The sequence below is a fragment of the Bubalus bubalis genome, chromosome 10 (assembly GCF_019923935.1).
Source record: "Bubalus bubalis isolate 160015118507 breed Murrah chromosome 10, NDDB_SH_1, whole genome shotgun sequence".
In the NCBI taxonomy this organism is placed as follows: domain Eukaryota; kingdom Metazoa; phylum Chordata; class Mammalia; order Artiodactyla; family Bovidae; genus Bubalus; species Bubalus bubalis.
Window position 1 is genome coordinate 9,289,113 of NC_059166.1, and position 23,026 is coordinate 9,312,138.

Genomic DNA, 23,026 nt, shown 5'->3' on the forward strand with positions numbered 1-23,026 from the left:
TCTCTCTAGTTGTGGCCCATGGGCTCCAGAGATTGCAGGCTCAGAGGTTGTGGGGTGTGGGCTCAGCTGCCCCTTGGCATGTGGAATCCCAGCTCCCCAACCAGGGACTGAACCCATGTCCCCCGCATTGGAAGGTGGATTTCGAACCACTAGACCACCAGGGAAGTCCCTGAGCAATACTCTTAATACTAAGAACATTAAAAACAGAAAATTTTAGAAGGAAGTAAATAATTTTTTAAAAAAAGAATAAAGGACTCAAAAGTGCTTATGGTTTTGGGGACTAGATTAAAGTAGGAACTAAAAGACACTAGAAGAATTTAGAACCCGGAGTTGGGCAAGTTCTTAGAGACCACCTGATTTTCAGAAAAAGAAAATTAGAAATAAAAAAAAAAAAAAAAAAAAAGAAAATTAGAAATCAGAAAGAACTGGCCGCCAGTCACACCTGAATGACCCTAAGCCAGAACAGAACTCAGGGCCCCTCCCACTGCACCATCCATCAGGGATCACAGAGGGCTTTCAGACCCTAGGCCTCAGCATCTACTTGCTGCTGCTCCCTGGCCTGGTTTGCCTTCTTCACTGTTAAAGAAAGGAATCACTACAGCATTATTTTCATCGATTTGGTAGCAGAGGGAAGCTGCCCTCTCCAGCCTCTGGACTGCGGAGGGGGCCTCTCACACAAGTCTCTACCAAGAAAGGGCTGTGAGGACTGATTTCTGCACACACACACACACACACACACACACACATCCCCACACACATACAGGTGATCATATCTTAAGCCTCTCCTCGGCAGGGGGAGGAACACAAAGGACGGCTAAGAAATGTCATGGCCGTTAACCGCTCTCCGGGTAACCTTGCCCTGTGCTAAGACACACAGAGCTCTAAGACGTCAAGGAGACTTGGCAAGACATCCTATGAAATCAGGAAGAAACCACCTTAAATGAAAGGACCCACTAACAAACAAGAATCTCAAAAACAGTAGATTGGTCTTAGGAACTAACTCAAAACAGAGGAAGAACACAGAGTTTTTGAAAATAAGTGACAGTCTCAATTCTGTCAACTGACTGAAATTCTAACTTATCCCGAAAGGTTCTCTCTGTTCTTTCGCTTATCTATTTGTAGAAGGAGTTCAAAACCCAGCTCCCTGTGAAGTCTGAGAGTTCATAATTACCATTTGTCCTGCTGCAAGGAAGCCATGGATGACAGAGTGCACAGCAAGGACAAAGTATGCGCTGACTTCTTCTGTAAGAGCAGTACTCTATGATGGGTCTTCCTGAACCTAAAGAAAACATGGGTGAATTTCTCTACAACCAAGGTATATAAAAAGGCTTTCTAACTACTGATTCAAAAATCCAGATGCAATAAAAGACTGATAAATTTGACCAGATAACATTTTTTAAACTTCTGTATGACAAAAAATATAATAAGAAAAGTTAAAAAGATCAATAACAAACTGGGCAAAATATTTGCAATATATATCACAAATAAAAGACTAATATCCCCAGTACACAAAGATCTTTTAAAATTTAAAGACAGCAGAGTGATCAAAAATACTATACAAAAATGGACACTGTGACTAGACAACTATAAGACATAAAATGGCCTGCTGCTACTGCTAAGTCGCTTCAGTCGTGTCCAACTCTGTGCGACCCCATAGACAGCAGTCCACCAGGCTCCGCCGTCCCTGGGATTCTCCAGGCAAGAACACTGGAGTGGGTTGCCATTGCCTTCTCCAATGCATGAAAGTGAAAAGTGAAAGTGAAGTCGCTCAGTCGTGTCCGACTCTTCGCGACCCCATGAACTGCAGCCTACCAGGCTTCTGCACCCATGGGATTTTCCAGGCAAGAGTACTGGAGTGGGTTGCCATTGCCTTCTCCTAAAATGGCCTATAGATATTTAAAAAGATGTCTGACTTCACTCATAATAAAGGATATCAGATCAAAACTACACTGAGTCACCACTTGTCCCCTAGCAGATTAGCACAAGTTTCAATGAAGCTGTGGGAGAAAGGGGTCTTTTCCTATATTGCTGCTGGGAATGCAAAAGGGTTCAAACACCACAGGAGGGCGACTGGCAACATCTAACGACTTATGTTTTCACACTTCAAAGCAGCAATCCCACTTCTGAGGACTTATCCTGAAGATATACCTCCAACAATATGAAAATATACATGCACAAGTTATTTACTGCAGCATTAGTTACAATTACAAACTACAGAAAACTCTCTGAACACACAAACTTGGACACTGTTCAAATAAATTCTGGTACACAGACACAATAGAGTGCCATTGGGACAGTCTGCATGAGCTGACACGGAGCACTTCTAGATGCTGGTAAGCAGAAACGCAAAGGTACAAAAGAGCATATATACACACCTAACACTGACACAATATTGCCAATCATATCCCAATAAAACAGAAAAAACCGAACATATAATATGCTCTTTTGTCACAGAAAGAAAAGACAATAAGGAAACATTATAAATAAATATAGACATACATACACACAAGCTTATTTTTAGGTAAGATAAGAGAAAAACAAAGTAAAAAAGAATGAAGTCAAACGGAGGGAGTGGACAGGGTAAGGGAAGGAGTGCAGTTCTCCGGGTAGACGTTCTTATGTGGTTTTCATGTTTGAATGCTTATTAATATTCTACATATTCAAAACATAAAATCAATAAGAACGGAAAGAGGAAACACTCCAAAAATCAAAGTAAAACTGAAACAAACCCAACTGTGCTTCACATAAATTACCCACACTGAAGAAGAGCAGAGAGGAATTAATCCAAGCAATTAAGAACATTGACACTTCAGTATGCACACTGGGTGTGGGATGTGGGGGCTTGCAACTATTAGCATAAAAAATGGCTCAAGCAAGGAACATTAATGGATGAGAAATCTATGGAGAAAATTCTGATGGAACAGGCTATCTGCATGGTTTTAAAGATCCTCCCATAAAACACTTGTCAAATGCAAGGGGAAAACACAGTACCCACACAGTAAGAGAAGCTGGACAACACTTTGACCAGGTGAGCAAAATTAACATCAGCAATGAGGGACAGACAGATACCAGATACCATGAGCCTCCACCAGTAGCACTTAAAAGTTATTCAGCTATGGACAATTAACCTGAATTTTAAAACCCCACGTGCAGAGAGAGAGGAAAGGATATTCTTCTAAAACGTCAACGACATGGAAAAAAGAAAAACTCAAGAACTGTTCCGGATTAAAGGGGTCTAAACATACATAACGGGGGCTTCCCTGGTGGCTCAGACAGTAAAGAATCTGCCTGCAATGTGGGTTTGATCCAATCTGTGAGTCTAAACTAGATTCTGTACTAGAGAAAAAATTCTGATGAAAAGGGAACAAAAACAATATATTAACACGCCAAATCAATGTTATATCTCCTGAAAGTGGTAACTGTACCACTGTGGTTATGTGAGAGAATGTCCTTATTCTTAGGATTCATACACTGAAATATATCGGGGTCAGAAATCAAGAAATATGTTCTCAAACAGTTTGGGAGGGGAAATACACAAACACACACAGCACACAAGCAAGCACAAGTTGACAACAGGTCAAACTGAGAAAAGACAGAGTTTAACTTTCTTGCAACTTTTATGTATGTTTGAAATTATTTACAAATAAAAAGGTTTTAAAATGCCTTTTGTCCATGGTTCTAAGTCATACATTAATAAGCTCTCCGGGGTAGACATGCAGCCCTGCCACAGTTACTGTCCAAAACAATGCAGCTCAACATGGTAGCCGCTAGCCACATGAGGCATTTGAGCACCTGAGATGTGGCTAATACAAATTGAGAAGTGCCATATGTCAAAGATGTAATATGAAAAAGAAGATAAATTATCCCATTAATAGTTTTTACACTGATTACGTATTGAAATGATATTTTAGACATACTGAACACACAAAATATATTATTAAAATTAATTTCACTTTTTTTTACTTTTTATACTTTTTACTGTAGCTACTAGGAAATTTCAAATTATGCATGTGCCTCATGTTATATTTCTCTTACAGTACTGATCTAATATATATTAAATTTTTTAATTTTAAAGAGGTGTTGATCTCCTAAACAAGTATTTGTTCCCTGAGAAAAATGTCAATTAACATTACAGATTCTGACTTCCCTAAGGTGATTTTGATCTTGGAAATCAAGTAGATAATTAGGTTTTTTTAAGGTTTAATTAAGGGAAAAGAAATATTTAAGGCCTTAGAGAGAAGAGCTCTTTGGTTACGTTGCTTAAGTAATTCTCTGCTGCTGCTGCTAAGTTGCTTCAGTTGTGTCCGACTCTGTGCGACCCCACAGACGGCAGCCCATCAGGCTCCCCCGTCCCTGGGATTCTCCAGGCAAGAACACTGGAGTGGGTTGCCATTTCCTTCTCCAATGCATGACAGTGAAAAGTGAAAGGGAAGTCGCTCAGTCATGTCCTACTCTCTAATTAGCCACAAATCCCATCTGTAGTAAATTTCCTGAAGAGGGGAAAAAATAAAATCTCCAAATTGTGAAAATATCAATAGAATGGTGAGACAACAGAAAGGCTTTTACACTTCTGTTTTCTAACTCTGTATGAATAAAATCAATCTCCAAGTCCTAAAAGTTAACTTATAGCATGCTATGAACAGGGGTTTCACTGGTGGCTCAGCAGTAAAGCAACCACCTGCAATGTAAGAGATGCAGGTTTGATCCCCGGGTCAGGAAAATCCTCTGAAGAAGGAAATGGCAACCCACTCCAGTATTTTTGCCTGGGAAATCCCATGGACAGAGGAACCTGGTGGGCTACAATCCATGGAGTCTCAAGAGTGGACATAACTTAGCAACTAAACCACCATCAAATAAACAAAACCTTTAAACATATACTTCTGATACTAAGAAGTTTACAAAATAAACTTTACTGACAACAATGTTATTTTCAAGGTTATTTATTTTTCTATTTTAATCTTCTGAATAACAAACGCTTCCTTAACTGTAAAGGTATAAGAAGGAAATAAAGAGAAGCACTGAGCCAAGACAGACAAAATTTGCTTTTGCTTGAAACACTGTTTTAGGGATTATACACAGGGAGGAGAAAGGAAGGCTGGACATGAGTTTAGACAGGATTATTTCAGGAAAACTAAAGGTCCCTGGGACAGAGAGTTTCTTTCCTCTATATTTTATTTGACCAAATCTAACTAGGCCAAGTGAAGAAAACAAATGTCAATAAGAATTCTACACAAAAGCAACAGTTAGGAAGAAAAGCCAAATGTAGGTTGCCAGGAGGTTGATAAAAACCCCCAGCAGTACAGTCTTGAGCAACATGCATAGGCGGATTTGTTTTGGAAGTTTGCGGTCAAGCATGTGGATGGAGCCAGCTTCCCAGGTGGCTCAGAGGATCTGCCTGTCAATGCAGGAGTTGCAGGAAATGAGGGTTCGATCTCTGGGTCAGGAAGATCCCTTGGAGAAGGAAATGGCAACCCACTCCACTATTCTTTCCTACAGGAAGAATTCCTACAGGAAATCCCATGGACAGAGGAGCCTGGTGGGCTACAGTCTGTGGGAAGCAGAGAGTCAGAGATGACTGAGTACACGTGAATGGAGCCAATTAGAAACATCAAGCGGATGCACAGCACAGGTTCCCAGGCTCTCTCTCCCGACCTGCACCCTCTCCACCCATCCCAGGCCACATCCCAGAGAGATGACTTTGATCAACACTAGACAAAAATCTCCTACAGAATGTGGTACCTGCTGCCAGGGCACACGGATCCATTCCTGAGCTGTCCCGTGGACTCGGACAGCAGCCAACAGGATGGGCGAGCTCTGCTTGAGACAAAGTCAAGGATGCCTTGCAGATATGGAACCTCACACAGATGAGGTGCCCAAAGTCCCAGAATCACACCTGTAATGAAACTGTTGGCACAAGCTCGGCCTCCCCCACCCCTTAGCTGGGGTACCTCCCATCCTGTTCCTAATCCCTCAACCTGCCCCCACCTCCCATTCTATTCCCATATTCTACAATCAAGAGGCCAACTCATGCAATCTTAGCCAAGAAGCTGTGGCTCCACTGTTTCAGCTTCAGAAGGAAATGCAGAGTGGGTAAGACATCCAAGGACAACGATCTAACAATATTAAACAAGAACTAAAACTAGAGCTCTTTTATGTCACTGTCTGTGGGTCACATCTATTGGTCACCACCACCCTTTCAGGTGATAGGTGGTGTGTTCCCTTGGAGACCAAACAACACAGCACACAGAAGGTACACACGTGTCCCAAACCATGCAGAAAGGGGCTCAGCTCAAACCCAAGTTGTCTGGCTTGAGAATCCATAGGTTCAGCTACTAATAAATCATGAACACAGATTCCCAAGAGTTATAGAAATATTTCTTTCCCAGACTTCAATAATAATCTCATTCTTGTTCGCTCTCACTTTGACATGATAAAGCTTGCAGCTGCTTCCCTAGGAGGCTGTTACCAAAAAAATTACCGTCTTGTACCCACATCCCTTTCTCATCCTCTTCAGCAAATATACACTCAAAGGATAGTTTCCCATGTGTCTACATTACTTTCAGGCATGATCACTTATTGCTATTGAGAGAAAAAAAAAAAGACAAACCAAACTGCTAAAGGAAAATATGAACAATGCCATTATTTTGACAAATTCTATTTTCTTAACAAAATATAATTAAATTATATTCTGGGTTTTGTCTAGGGAAAATAAATCTGCATCTTATGTCTTTAAGAATCTTTTAAAAATATGTCAAAATAAAAATGATCCTAATCCATTTCTTAGAAATCATCTTCAAACAAGGAGCATGAAAACACACCCAGAAGCCCAGATCACGGCACATGAAGACAGAAAGTGGAGGAGGGTGGCAACTGGCTTCACAGAACAGAGTGCCTGCAGAGAGGTCCTAGGAGAAGGAAGCCTGGGGAGGCTCAGGGACAAGGCTCAGACATGGCGAGAGGAGGGGAGCTGGCGGGGCGGACACCAGAGGGCTTGGGTGAGCACCCGTGCAGCTGGGCAATGCTTCCCTCCTCAGGGTCAGCAGAAATGTCCCCAGGCACTTCTCGCCCTCCATGTTGGAACCTGAAGGCAGAGTGAACCACAGAAACCAGTCTTGAAACCACTGAGCACAGAGAAGACAATGAGTACTGAAAACAAGGGTCATTTTCTGAGAGGCTAAGAGTGTGGAGTCTGCGGGGCTCCGGCACCGTCTCAGCTCCGTCACTTAGCACAGGCGCGTCATCACAGGTGAGCTGCTTGAGGCCGCTGCACCTCGGTTTCCTCATCTGGAAGATGATGGCAAGAGCAGGTTCAAAGTCCTAGAGCTGATGCCAGGGTGAAACGGTGCCGGCACACGGCACACACTCGATAAGCACTAGCTCCTCTTAGTACCTATGTCATGCAGTATTTTTAGGAAAGAGAAAGGATAACTAAGGTACACTGGATATAAATTCTTTAGAATAGTTTAACAATACTTGAGAAACCAAACATACCCTGTTAAGCACAGCCCTCCACAATGGGTTAACAACAGAGTTTAAGTCAAAAGATCTGTGAGATGGCAAAGGAGAGAGGAAGGCATGGCTTAGACATCACATGGACGTTGAAGACACTGCAAGGACTTGCTGACAAATGGGAACAAGGAAAGGAAGGGCAGGGAGGTGCTGTGCTGGACGTGACTCCCTGGCCAGCCGTGGGGCCATCTCCTGAGATGGAGAAGACAGATGGTGAGATAGGTTTCACGGCTGAGGGGGCAGTGGAGAAAGAGGCTCTCAGAGAGGACTTAGTGTTTGAGAAGCCGAATGACTGATGTCCAATTCTGTATCTCAGACAACAAACTGAAGAACAGAATCTGGAACTTCTCAGGAGATGCAGGTGGAAGACATAAATTTGAGAATCATCAGCGTACAGGTAGATCTGGCACCTGACAACCTAGAGAGATGATCTAGAATTCAGGGGCATGCCTGGGGCCCTCCAACACTGAAAGACCAGGCGAAAAAAGGCAGAGCCAGCAAAGAAGGGTAGAAAGCAGAGACCAGAAAGGTAAGAGGAAGATCAGGAGAGCCTGGAGTCCTGGGAAGCTTCCAAGAGAGCGAAAACAATAAAGTGGCCTACAGGTTCAGCAACGTGGCGTCACTGGAAACATGACCACCTCAGTGGAGCGGTGGGGAAAGAAGCCCCACTGAAGCAGGCTGACAAGTTAGAGGAAATTAAAATCAATGAATGATATTTGAAATAGTGGGAGGTGAGGAAATTAAGACCACAAGAACAGACCATTTTCAGTAAGTTTTACCAGCCCACACAAGCAGGTAACTGTAATAAAGCCTCACCAGTGCAAGGACAGAGGTCTGTTCAGTGTACAGCACAGAGCCTGGGCTGGGGAGTCAGGCGTGCGGAATAAAGCCTCACCAGCGCAGGCACAGAGGTCTGCTCAGTGTACAGCACAGAGCCTGGGGTGGGCAGTCGGGCAAGCAGAGGGCCAGAAAAAGCTTCTCTGCAAAAAAATAACAAAATCCAAGAACCCAGGAAACATTGTTCTCACAGTGGATGTATTCCTATAAGGAAACTAATCCCACCAAGCATGGACGAATGCCTGTCCACTGTCAAGTGAAGAAAATCTTATTAAATAAAGAATAAGTGACTAACTTGCATGACATCAATAATAACTGTAAGAAATTGTTTTCCTGGAAAAAAAACATTCCCAAGTGTTTCAGTTGTGAAATCAGCCGACGACTAGATATGACGTCTGCAGTCTAGTTATCCCGTGGCCAGAAAAAAGAGTAAAATCCTGCCGCAGCCCTTCACTAGAGTCTTCAGGGTGTCCGTGTGTCAGGGTGGGCACAAGGGGACTTTGCGCCTTGTGTGGAAGGGCAGTGAAGATAAGGGAAATGAGCAATGGACAGAGATACCAAAATGTCATCCTTCCTGAAAAGGAAAAAAGATAGAATTCTTTGGAGGTTGCCTTTCATGATTCCCTTAAAGAAAAATGCAGGTCCATAAGCATTTACTCAAAATGAGTAAATCATTGCAGTACTCAGCTGCAGTGAATAATCCTTGCAGCTTAGGTAGGTTTTGAAATTCAGAGTTTCTGAAATTTTAGATGCTGAAAACAGCAGACACCATCAATATATGACAACCCCAGCAGGGTCTGGGTAGCACCTATAATAAAATATAAATATTTCTGCAGCTGACGTGATGGGGTGGTGACAATAAAAAGCCTCACATCAGTTCAGGTCTTGCCAGAAAAATCTTTTCCTTTTCAGAACCCTGAGACTTCACAACTGTGGATTAAGGACTGAGAACTCACACACAACACAAGTTCTAAGAAAATAAAGATATGTTGAAGGAGAGCAGCAGAGCTCTGGGGTCCAAATCCAGCTGTCCTCCATACAAGCTGTATGAACCAAGGCAAAGCAGCTAACGTCCATAAACCTTAGCTTTCCGACCTGTAAAATGGGAATGATAGTATCTACCCCTAAGTCTGCTGTGGACATCCATGAGGAACTGAGGTTGGAAGGCAGCTGGAACCAAGTCTGGCCCAGGGCAGTGGGATGACTAACCACGGCAGTCTGCCCATGACCTCTCCAGTTTTAGCACTGGGAGTCTCACACGCTGGGAAACCAGGATGGCTGGTCACCCTACTTGGCAGGCGCCCAATAAATAGAACTATTCTAACATCAGCAACAGAAAGTAGCACAGGGAACTGTATTCAGTATCTTTTTTTTCCCATATGTATTCCAAGCTATACTGAATATCTTATAATAAATCATAATGGAAAATAAATGAAAAAGCATTATATGTATGGATAACTGAACCACTGTGTTGTACACTAGAAACTAATACAACATTATAAATCAACTGTACTTCAATTTAAAAAAAAAAAACAGAAATGAAAAATAAAATTACAAAATGGAAAAATCACATAAAATAGTTTCAATGGTGAAACATGCATGCCACTGGGAATTATCATCACCTCTCTGGTGGTAGAAAGAATTCTAAAGCAGCAGTCCCTGGTGTGTATACCCTGGACGACGCCCTCACACGGAGATGAGCCCTCTCCAGAGGTGCAAAGTCAGACTCGGAGCTACAGCGGATGCTTTCCTGCCAGCCGTGGAGACACGGTGGCCATGCTGTGGAGAGTGCCATGAGGCAGGAGCCTGGGCAGCTCTCCGGGCTGAGGGCCTCAGTCCTACAACTGCAAGGAACTCATTTCTGTCAACAGAAATGAACGAGTCTGAGGGCTACCCCAGCCTCAGAAAAGCTCACAGTCCTTACCGCCATCCTGCTTCCCACCCTTGAGACCCCACACAGAGGACCCAGCCAGGACTGCAGACCTACAGACTGTGAGATAAGAAGTGGGTACTGGGAACTACTAAGTCCGTGGTAATTTGTTATGCAGAATCTAAAATACATTTTCTAAGAGAGCATCCAGTTCAAAATTACAGGTGTGTGTGTGTGTGTGTGTGTGTGAAGAACATAAGCATCTGTTTATAAACAGAAATTCATTGCATAAAATCACATTTTTAATATGAAAAATTCAAATCCAAATTAAGTTTCTTACACAACTGACACTTTCTATACACTGACTACAGCGGTATCAAATGGCACAATCACTTTGGAAAATCGTTCCGGGCAATTCCTACTAAAGCTAAATGCATGCCCATCCTACGGCCCAGAAACCCGTCAAGAGTGCAGAGATCCACAAGAAGGCACACACACGAGTCTTACCGGCACATTTCACCAAAATGGCCAGAAACTGGAAGCATTCCAAATGCCCACCAGCAGAATGGACAGACCGTGGTGCCCTCCTCCAGGGGGAGACTGAAGAACGCACGAGAGCGCACTCGCGGCACACAACAGGGCTGTCCCTCACAGACGCCGCTGAGTGAGAGGAGCCAGACGCAGAGCCAAAGGAATGACTCCACTCACAGCAAGGTCACGCACAGGCGCAACTGGTCTGAGACGACAGAAGCCAGAATCTCAGTCACCTCGCAGTGGGGTACAGGGCCTGCAAAGAGATCCCGGGAATGCCCTGCACCCCAATCTGGCTGATGGTTACACTTAAGATCGCATATGTAAATAATCACTGAGACGTACGCTTAAGGTTAATGCACTTTTACCACAGGCTAGCCACGGGACTGGAAAAGGTCAGTTTTCATTCCAATCCCAAAGAAAGGTAATGCCAAAGAATGCTCAAACTACTGCACAATTGCACTCATCTCACATGCTAGAAAAGTAATGCTCAAAATTCTCCAAGCCAGGCTTTAGCAATATGTGAACCGTGAATTTCCAGATGTTCAAGCTGGTTTTAGAAAAGGTAAAGGAACCAGAGATCAAACTGCCAACATCTGCTGGATCATTGAAAAAGTAAGAGAGTTCCGGAAAAACATCTATTTCTGCTTTATTGACTATGCCAAAGCCTTTGACTGTGTGGATCACAATAAACTGTGGAAAATTCTGAAAGAGATGTGAATATCAGACCACCTGATCTGCCTCTTGAGAAATCTGTATGCAGGTCAGGAAGCAACAGTTAGAACTGGACATGGAACAACAGACTGGTTCCAAGGAGTACTGGAAAGGAGTACGTCAAGGCTGTATATTGTCACCCTGCTTATTTAACTTATATGCAGAGTACATCATGAGAAATGCTGGGCTGGAGGAAGCACAAGCTGGAATCAAGATTGCCAGGAAAAATATCAATAACCTCAGATATACAGATGACACCACCCTTATGGCAGAAAGTGAAGAACTAAAGAGCTTCTTGATCAAAGTGAAAGAGGAGAGTGAAAAAGTTGGCTTAAAGCTCAACGTTCAAAAAACTAAGATAATGGCATCCGGTCCCATCACTTCATGGGAAATAGATGGGGAAACAGTGGAAACAGTGTCAGACTTTATTTTTCTGGGTTCCAAAATCACTGCGGATGGTGATTGCAGCCATGAAATAAAAAGATGCTTACTCCTTGGAAGGAAAGTTATAACCAACCTAAATAGCATATTCAAAAGCAGAGATATTACTTTGCCAAAAAAGGTCCGTCTAGTCAAGGCTATGGTTTTTCCAGTGGTCATGCATGGATGTGAGAGCTGGACTATAAAGAAAGCTGAGTGCTGAAGAATTGATGCTTTTGAACTGTGGTGTTGGAGAAGACTCTTGAGAGTCCCTTGGACTGCAAGGAGATCCAACCAGTCCATTCTAAAGGAGATCAGTCCTAGGTGTTCACTGGAGGGACTGATGTTGAAGCTGAAACTCCAATACTTTGGCCACCTGATGTGGAAAGCTGACTCATTTGAAAAGACCCTGATGCTGGGAAAGACTGAGGGCAGGAGGAGAAGGGGATGACAGAGGATGAGATGGTTGCACGGCATCACCGACATAATGAACATGGGTTTGGGTGAACTCTGGGAGTTGGTGATAGACAGAGAGGCCGGCATGCTGCGGTTCATGGGATCGCAAAGAGTAGGACATGACTGAGCGACTGAACTGAACTGACCCTTCAAAAATATTCCCTTTGCTGCTGCTAAGTTGCTTCAGTCGTGTCTGACTCTGTGCGACCCCATAGACGGCAGCCCACCAGGGTCCCCCATCCCTGGGATTCTCCAGGCAAGAACACTGGAGTGGGCTGCCATTTCCTTCTCCAGTGCATGAAAGTGAAAAGTGAACGTTAAGTCGCTCAGTCATGTCCGACTCTAGCGACCCCATGGACTGCAGCCTACCAGGCTCCTCCATCCATGGGATTTTCCAGGCAAGAGTACTGGAGTGGGGTGCCATTGCCTTCTATCCAAAACCACTTAATGACAATATAAGGTGGATTCCTCATAAGAAACTAGTGGACAGGGCAGCATGAATATGGTTAACAGGCTATGTAAGTACACTTCTTTTAAACACACTGCTCACTAAATGCTGGTTGAAGGAATTTCAAAGATAATGATCACATTTATGTCATCAGAAGCGCAAAGGAATCTATACATAGGTATACATAGCATAATGTCCTCAATATACTATACCCAGCAGATGTGAAAAATCACGGCTCTTGTCCCACTAATTACTTCCTTCATTTCCGTCTAGTTAGTTCTTTTGTCTACCTCCGACATGGGAATACATGCTAGGTGTGAGGCCACCACCAAGCATGCAGATGTGAACTGTGCATGACCGAGACAGCACCATGTCCGTGGTCTGCACGGCCCATCTGACGCAGGGGCAGGGACTCTGCCTGGATAAAGGTGACCATAAGGCTCAGAGCGTCACAGGCAGGTTAGGAGCATCTCATCCAATCTCACACCTGGTCAGAATGCTGCCCTGGGGTCCCTGCCAGGGGGCGGCCCACCAACCACGGCGAAAGGAGAACGAGGGATGCTGGAGAGGTGATACAGGCCACCGGGAATTGGGTCTCCCTGGGAACACACACAGAAGACAGGGTTCACATCTGAGAAGTCTCCCCTGGCAGCAAGTCTGAGGACCTGAAGTCCATGCCGGGCGGGGCTTACAAACACCGCCCGTGACCAGACCGAAAGCGAAACAGAAGCCCGCTCACCTCACTATTGTGGCCCCGCAGGTTGAAGTTGATTCTCTGTGGAGTGTTTCTGTCTCGGCGGCAGTGGCTGGAGGTGAAGGTCACCCCAACTACGCCGCGCCCGTTGCCCGTGGCCAGCCAGCCCTCCTCGTAGTAGCGCCTGCGGCACACGGGCTTCTCCTTCTCACTCTTGGGGACGCGGCCCTTCCAGGACAGGCAGAGGATGTTGGAGTCGCTGCACAGGACAGGCCCATGCTCCACCGCTGCATACATACTTTTTTTGGAAGAACCGTTTTACTTAAAGAGCAAGGCTGAATGCCGAAAAATTTAAACAATTGCTCTCACTGACTGGTGTTAATTCTGTGGTTGGCTTGCACTGTTTTGCCCGACCCCTTTAATTGAAACTGACCTCGTTCTAATTAGAAGGTCAGTATTTTAGAAAGCTCCACCAAATGCATAGTGAAAAATTCCTCTATAAAAGATGATGGCAGTCTGCTAAGAAAAGATAATGCTTAAAAAAAAAAAGTGGCGGCCATTTTTATTTTCAAGTCCTTAGAGGAAGAGCCGGGTAACCCTTTGGAGAAAGAGCATCGTTGACAACTGGTGATAAAGAAACTGAGTGTTCTTTTCACTTGGTTCTTCTTATTCAGCCTGAGATTCCAGTTTAGTGTAATGTGATTCCAGACACAAAGGGCTGCAAATACATAGATTTCAAGTAACTTAAGGCTTTAAGAATCCCTCGAGCTGGAGCGTCCCCTTCAAAAGTTCAGATACAGAGGCAGAACACACGGGATCATCTTCCTTCTGAAGCCACCCTCAGGCTTGCTTTCTCAGCTAGACAAATTTCTGCTGCTAAAGCTGAAGATTGCATAAAGGGAAAAAGGCACACAAACCATGCAAAACAGACTAGTGTTTGTGCAGACAGCCGTCCAAATTTTAGGAGGAAAAAAACCAAACTCTTTCCTCGCTGTTCAGAGCCAGAAACCTCCGACTTCAGAGCCCAACCGGGCTTCCCAGCAGGTGGCTGTGTCCCCAGGGAGGGCCGTGACACAGGCTGACGCAGCCCTGGGGGCCATAGAGGCAGGCGAGGAAGCCCCTGCCCCCAGCAGAGCCAGGAGGTTCCAGGGCTCTACGGGAGCGTGGGCCTCCAGTGAATCTAAACACGTGTGCGGACAAAGGGCAGCCCAGCTGGGCTACAGGAGGTCTCCGTACTCCCTCCCCTAGTCACTCCTCCCCTTTCTGCTCTTAAGGATGACGTGCTTTTCCATCTTGAAGGGAAAAAACTAATCCCAGAATTAAGTCCATGAACTGGTCCCCCTCTTACATGCAAGTATGCCTGGACTCAACACGGGAGAGAACCCCTTAAAATGGAAACACAGGCAAGAGTCAGGTTCTTTTCTCACTGTCTCCCTGAAGAGTGACTGTGCTGTCTGAAGGGCACTCTCCTGACCACCTTCAGAGACCGTCTCCAAATGCCCCGGGTACAGTCCAAGGAAAGAAGCTTTACAAGGATGCGCCTTGATAATTATTTTGTGATTAGCAGTTTCAATTGCTACCTTAAGGAACTATCCTACAGATACAGGCAAGAAAAAGGGAAATAATAAATTAAAATTTCTGGACTTTTTTCAGTTAACTGAAAGAAGGCAAAGGAATCAGTTCATTGTTCAAACTTGCCCCATCATGCCCTGGCTGGCTTTCTTCCAGTCATAAGCACACAGTGAGAGCCACCCTTCAGTCCTGAATTTTAACGTCTGTCCAAATCACCAGACCCACTGAAAAATAAAGTGCAAAAAGCACGGCACACTCCCACCTGCAAAGCTTGAAATCACACTTCCCCCTCAGTCACCTTCTCACTTAGTTCCTTCTTTAAACTGGAGAGGTATTTTTGAGGCTTGATCTGTGCAAGCTTTTTTTTCTCTTCTTTTTGCAAACTTTCTTTACCCGTGAAGACCATATGGAAAACTGGCCATTAGTGATGTATTTCTCTCCCCGGGCTCCCAAGCCCAGTGGTGTCAAGTTGCTCCATCTGATTCTTAAATTAATTTTCATCAGTTGTAAAACTCTTCAAGAGAGCACAAGAATGAGCCTGTCTTCTCGTGTAAATGTGTATGTATAGAAAGAAAGTTTTAAATATACATAGACACACACTCTTCAAATGGCACACAAAACGTCTGTTTTCCCAGTTGTTTCACGAACCATCAGATTAATCACAGCTTGAAGGCCCTGGAGTCTGACAAATCTGTAAGACAAAATGGGACACAAAGAAAAAGAATTAAAAATACTGAAGAATAAAACTTTAACACACTTTTACTGATAAACATATGAACATAATATAACAACATAATAATCAGTGTAACTGAATCAGAGACCCCTCTGGACACACACGTTTACCAAATGGAGCTACAGACTGGTAAGATTTCAATAGTAAAAGAGCACTCCACGCAGACTCACAGGCAACACGCACCATAAGGAGCCGGATGCCACGTGCCATTTACTAAGCTTGCCAGTAGCTGTGCAGAGTGACTGAAACAACACTGCGCTGTCCCTTCCAAGACTGGGAGCCCTGAATGTGCGCACTTCCTGGCCAGAGGTCGCCATCCTGAGCTAAGCGACAATCTCAAAAAGGAGATGGAAGAGGCTCCAGCAAGTTATCTGAAGGGATGTTTTCACTTTCAATAAAAGCTCTTCCCTGAAGACACAAGGCAGCGAGAGCCTTTAAAACTCTCCATTCGTGACTGCCGGCAGGTCACAGAGCAAAGCCCAGCTGTCTCGGCTTTTACATCATCTACTAGCAATAAAGTTCCAGAGAATCTATCTCCAGCAAACCCATTCCTTCCTGCTGCCTTTGGTCCGGCTCCACATCATATCCACAGAAACACTGGATGACTTGCTCCCTAACTTCTCCCCCTCCCACCTTCCAGAGAACCCTCAGAGTGATCTTTCTAAAACTCAAGGCTGCTCAAAGAGCCTGAACTGTTCTCTCACCTCCCCCGCACCAGGCCATCCCCCAGAGAGCTAGCTGAAATGGACAGCCCAGCCCAGCCCCACCCCCATACCTGGCACTGGACCTGGATATCTGCATCTTTAACAAGTTCCCAAGAGACGCTGACGCTGCTGGTCTGGAACCAGCTTTCAGAGCCACTGGCCTATGAGGTCAAGTTCCAGCAGGACCCTTCGAGATCTGATTGCATGTGTCCTCCTCTGCGACAGCCCCCGCACGTGGCCTGTGTTCACCCCTCACCCTCTGGCCACTCCCTGGACTGCGTCCCCTCTCCTTCTTGTTGCCATGGCCTGTGCTCCTTTCCCAAGCCAGGCCCACATCTTCTCTAACACCTACTACACAGCACCTTTCCTGGGAAGCTTCCCAGAGACCCCGTGCTAACCCGCCAACAGACTTCATCTCGCTTCATCCTGACTCTCTTCCCTGCGCTCCCAGAGGCTGTGAACCTACCCTTTTCGTCCCTGACACAGAACTTAGCACAATTTACTCAATGGAAGTTTCTCAGAGGATGCAGGCCAAGGTAAGGGAGAAGCTACAAATAACTTCCTTGAGATACCCTAATTCAAATGAGTCACAGTACATATACTTTCTTTGTGTCTAAAATCAAAACAATTCAATTCTCTCAGGAAGCACTTGTACCTGAGGGGGAAAAAGTAAAAACAAATGCTATCAAATTCAAATGAATGCTATGTTCTTCCTCCAGAAATTCTAACACCATAGTACAATATTCCCTTAGTCCCTACCCCTGGCCTGCAGACAAGCACCAGAGGGGAAAAGCAAAAGCAACTTCTCAAGACCCAGCAATTACTAATGTTTAAACCCACATTAAACACGACAATGTATACCATCCATTCCCTCACATCCTCCCCAGACAGGAAGTGGTCCATAACATCAAAATTACTTTCAAAATAATACTAAGACATTATAAGTCTTCTTCACTGCATCACAATTTCTATCAATGGTGCAAAAGCAACAGTGGGGCCATCCGCCAGCCCAATGGCACAGACCAAGGCCCAGCATCAGCTGGTACCAGAACTCGTCAGATCTTTTAACATGCCACCCACGTTTAAGGATGTTCTTAATGCAGAAGTAAAAATGATTATTATTCGGTCTCGCCCCTTGAGGACATGGTTGTTCAGCACTCTGTTTCAAACAGTGAGCTCTTACACAGCCCTTGTGCAGACGGCAGCACTATGGGGCAACTGAGGAGAAGCGCCTGTGCTACAGCTTCAGTGGTGGGCTGAGCAAACCGCCTTCTTCATGAAATACCGTGTTTACTGGAAAGAAGGACTGACAAATCATGGCCATTCAGGCTTGGGTCTTTGGCAGACACTTTTCTTTAACATGAACAAACTGAGCTGTCACTGATGGTATTTGTTGCCAATAATAAAAGAGTTTTCAAGTTAAAATTGTGGGAAAAACAGCATCTATCATTCTGTGCTTGATAGAATCCCAAGATTTAAAGATACTCTGCAAGCAAAAGAAGGTGGTATTGATAAAGGTGAATTTTTGATAGCAGACTTCATATTTCATAGTGTGTCAGTATTTGGAATATTCACATAGCTTAAAGCAACATTTTTCAAATGACCAATGCATGTTGATAACAATTATGCTTTACAGAATCATTCAAAGTGCAAAAAAGACAAATGGATTTTAGTATAAATAAGTATGAAAAAGTCACTAATACATTTAAAATTCCACATTGCTACTAACCTTTTAAGAAACTACCACTTGTTGAGTTCTGGTGGAGTAACAAAAATATCCATGATTAGCTGAAAAGACTATTAAAATACTCTTCCCTTTTCCAACCACATATCTGTGTGAGGTCAAATTTTCTTTAGACATTACAACAAAACAGCATATTGTAACAGATTGAATACAGAAGCAGATATGGGAATATAACTATCTTTTCAGTATGTTTAGACCATTTCTGCTTTATTGACTATACCAAAGCCTTTGACTGTGTGGATCACAATAAACTGTGGAAAATTCTTCAAGAGATGGGAATACCAGACCACCTGACCTGCCTCTTGAGAAACCTATATGCATGTCAGGAAGCAACAGTTAGAACTGGACATGGAACAACAGACTGGTTCCAAATAGGAAAAGGAGTCCGTCAAGGCTGTATATTGTCATCCTGCTTATTTAACTTATATGCAAAGTACATCATGAGAAACGCTGGGCTGGAAGAAGCACAAGCTGGAATCAAGATTGCCGGGAGAAATATCAATAACCTCAGATATGCAGATGACACCACCCTTATGGCAGAAAGTGAAGAGGAATTCAAAAGCCTCTTGATGAAAGAGGAGAGTGAAAAAGTTGGCTTAAAGCTCAACATTCAGAAAACTAAGATCATGGCATCCGGTCCCATCACTTCATGGCAAATAGATGGGGAAACAGTGGAAACAGTGTCAGACTTTATTTTGGGGGGCTCCAAAATCACTGCAGATGGTGACTGCAGCCATGAAATTAAAAGAAGCTTACTTCTTGGAAGGAAAGTTATGACCAACCTAGATAGCATATTCAAAACAGAGACATTACTTTGCCAACAAAGGTCCATCTAGTCAAGGCCATGGTTTTTCCAGTAGTCAAGTATGGATGTGAGAGTTGGACTGTGAAGAAAGCTGAGCACCGAAGAATTGATGCTTTTGAACTGTGGTGTTGGAGAAGACTCTTGAGAGTCCCTTGGACTGCAAGGAGATCCAATCAGTCCATTCTAAAGGAGATCAGTCCTGGGTGTTCTTTGGAAGGACGGATGCTAAAGCTGAAATTCCAATACTTTGGCCACCTCATGAGAAGAGTTGACTCATTGGAAAAGACCCTGATGCTGGGAGGGACTGGGGGTAGGAGAAGAAGGGGACGACAGAGGATGAGTTGGCTGGATGGCATCACTGACTCGATGGACGTGAGTCTGAGTGAACTCTGGGTGTTGGTGATGGACAGGGAGGCCTGGAGTGCTGCAATTCATGGGGTTGCAAAGAGTCGGACACAACTGAGTGACTGAACTGAACTGAGACACTGAAGATATTGTACCAAAATGTGAAATAATGATACTCTTCTCAGTAAAGCTTTCAGTTAGAAAATACAGCTATTTTTCCATAGAAAATAGATTATTTATAATTTTTAGGTTTGTTTTTAGATGAGCTAGTAAATTTTTTTGTTTCTCAGTTTTAGTTTCTAATATGGTAAATCAGCAGCTCACACCCACATTGGAGGAGGAAATGGCAATCCACTCCAGTATTCTTGCCTGGAGAATCCCACGGACAGAGGAGCCTGGCAGGCTACGGTCCATGGGGTTGCAGAGTCGGACACAAGAGACTGAGCACCAATACCCACATACTCAAAGCTCTTTTTGGACTTCAGTAATTTTTGAGATACAAAGGGGCCCTAAAACCAAAAAGGTTAAATATCACCGACATCCCAACTCTCCAGAATGCAAGCCTTAAATAACTACTGAAATAAAGTATCAGTATGTAGGATAAATTTCCATAGTAAAAGCACAGACAAAAGTGTTTCATTTTGTGTATGTTGCTATGGTTTTTAACCAAACTTTTAAAATTAAAAGTTCCATATATGCTAGACAAATAAGGCAGCTATTTTAAAGAAAAATGGCATGCAACTTTATTATTTCTCATGGATACTGGATATCAAAATCTAACAACAAAAGAACACATAGTCTCCTAATTACTGAAAGGCAGGTGCCTATCTTTTATTTTTTAATTCTTTGCTGTTCTTAACTCCATGTAGTCCTTTATTTTTGGCTTCATTGCTGCTCAGGCTTTTCCGTAGTTGCAGCAAGCAGGGACTACTCTCCAGTGGCAGAGAGCCGGCTTCCTGCTGTAGCGGCTTCTCTTATTACAGGGCATGGGCTCTCCGGCTGGAGGCTTCAGGAGCTGCAGCTCCTGGGCTCCAGAGCACAGGCTCAGTAGCTGCAGCACATGGGCTTAGTTGCTCCACAGAATGTGGGATCAAACCCCCGTCCCCTGCACTGGCAGGTGGATTCTTTACCACTGAGCCACAGGGAAGCTCAGCTTTTCAGTTGCTAAGTTGTGTCTGACTCCTTGCAACCCCATGACCTGCAAGGCCCAGGCTGGTGCCAATCTTAGTGCTACCATTAATAGAAACAGGCGATGTGGGACGCTCTCCTTCTTTCTGTCTTATTTTCTCATGAGAAAATAAGAATATAACTGATCAGTTTCTAGGGGAAGCTGATTTTCAAATCAGCACTAGTAAAAGGGTTTGGTATAAAAAGGTTAAAAAGCAACTATTCAACTGAAAGCAGTGACTCGAAACAAATATTTGCACATGCACATCCATGTTCAAAGCAGCACTATTCACAAAAGCTTGAAGGTGGAGGGAACCCAAGTGTCCTCAGACAGATGAGTGGGTAAAGATGTGGAAACACATACAGTATTATTCAGCCTTAAAAAGAAATTCTGACACATGCTACATGGATGAAACTTGAAGACGTTATGCTAAGTGAAATAAGCCAGATACATAAGGACAAATATATATGTAAGTATGATTCCACTTATATGAAGAATCTAGAGCAGTCAATTTCATAAAGACAGAGTAGAATGGTGGCTGCAAGGAGCTGGGAGAGGGGAGATTGGGGAGTTCTTATTTAATGGGTACAGACTTTCAGTTTGGGATGAAGAAAAAATTCTGGACCTGGCCAGTGGTAATGGCTGCATAAAAATGTGCATGTACTTCTATTAAGGTCATTGTTGTTGAACTGTACGGGTAAAAATGATTAAAATGATAGATTTGTTACGTATTAATATATCTCACCTCGATTTTTAAAATCAGGTGAGAAAAACAACTATTCATACAAAGTTTTTCAATAATAGATTGCATAGTTGATTTTTCTACCCTAAAACTATAATACAGGCCCATGAGCCACCGCCGGAATCTTTCATTAGAAATAAACAATGCTAACGTCTGAATTCTAGCTCAAACGTGCTTTTGTTAATTGCAGCTTATTTTCAAACTATTCCTATATTAAATCACCGAAAAATCTATTCCTGCCTTTAGGAGATTACAATCTAAGAGCAAATAATACATGTGCCTGACTGAAGTAACAATATGACAACCATCTTCTAGGAGACAGTAAACTGGTAAGATGCTTCACACTCTAACTCTCCACACCATCCAGTTCTAATGGTAAATTAGGAGTTCCAGAATTTGGGAAAGTACAACTTAGGGATACAACTGTACATCATTAAAAAAAAATCCTTTACCAATTATAGGCACTTCTGGATTAACTGACCAACAAACCTTAACTGAACATCTACTACCCAGGAGGTCCCATGCTACACACGCTGCCCCACCTGCCTCCAGTCAGAGATTCTATTTTCCAACTAGAATTATCTCACTACGGGTTATTCTGGTTTTATCTGATTCCTACTTTCCACCAACACAGATAAAATTTACTATTGGGGGGGATAAAAATGTATTTTCATTTTTTTTTAATTATCAGAATTAATGTTAAACATCAGAGATAAAATAAACTGGGGGAGATGTCTTTCATTTAGACAATTTTGATAGAAATGGATTCATTAAAAGCTATAAGGCTGTCACCACTCTGGAAAACTGCTGGTGTTAGCTAGTACTACTGAAGATGTGAATGCTCTGCAAGCAGCAATTCCTCTCCTGAATATGTGCACCAGACAGAGCCTTCAAACTCTCCAGGGAATAAATAAACAGCCATTTATAGCAGCAGTGGCATTTACATTAGCCAGACACTGAAACAAACCTAAATGGATCGTGTGTGCTATACTCTAACAACAGAATTCTATACAGCAATGTAAATAAACACTACACAGAAGAGGAGGGAATTTCACAGGCACAATGCTGAGCAGAAGGACCTTATGAAAGAATACTTACAACATGAATTCATTTACATAAAGTTCAAAACAGCCAAACTAATTTATCACTTAAGACTGTGTAAGTACAAGTAAAATTTTTAAAGCAAGGCAAATATAAAGCAGTAGACTAATTACCAGAAAAGGAGAGGGGGCTGGAAACTGCGATTAGGGAAGGGCACACATGTGGTCTTGCAGGTCTGGATCTGGGTGGCAGTTTTGGGGTGTTCCCTCTGTCATTGTTCTTTACGACCTCTGTGTCTGACATATTTTTCTACATGGATGGTATATCTCACAATAAACAGATTTAACACCTGTGAACTGTATTAGGCATCAGTCCTCTGAAGCTTTTAGATAAAGGGGATGACAAGATGGTGGAGGAGCAGGTGGGCATGGAGTACTTTCTCTCCACAGATGCGTCATGAATACATCTTCAGAGCTAAGGATCTCACGGAGCACCAGCTGAGAATGGGCAGGAGTCCCTGAGCACCAGAAAGGCTCAGTAGGATGGGGATTTTAGACTATTCAAATCAATTATTAAGGAGTTTTTTTTAGTTATAATGAGTATTCTCTCAATTTAGAAAAACCCAATAAAGAATCAAAAAATGCTATTCTAGTTCTCAAGCTAAGTGTCTTAGAATAAACAAAGAAAATACAT

The 23,026-nt window shown here is 43.4% G+C and overlaps 1 protein-coding gene across 6 annotated transcripts in view; it reads right to left on the bottom strand.

Annotated features, from left to right (window-relative positions):
* The window catches only part of TULP4 (TUB like protein 4), a 223,062-nt gene that overhangs the window by 131,842 nt on the left and 68,194 nt on the right, over positions 1 to 23,026 (bottom strand). For 4 of the 6 annotated variants that reach the window (XM_044924040.1, XM_044924042.1, XM_025294333.2 and 1 more), the window contains exon 2: positions 13,525 to 15,742. In XM_044924040.1, coding sequence (XP_044779975.1) covers positions 13,525 to 13,776 — 252 coding nt within the window. In that variant the 5' untranslated portion in view covers positions 13,777 to 15,742. Of the gene's footprint in view, positions 1 to 1,171; positions 1,280 to 13,524; positions 15,743 to 23,026 lie in introns of those variants that run through there. The other 2 variants (XM_044924044.1, XM_044924043.1) reach the window with 2 other exon arrangements.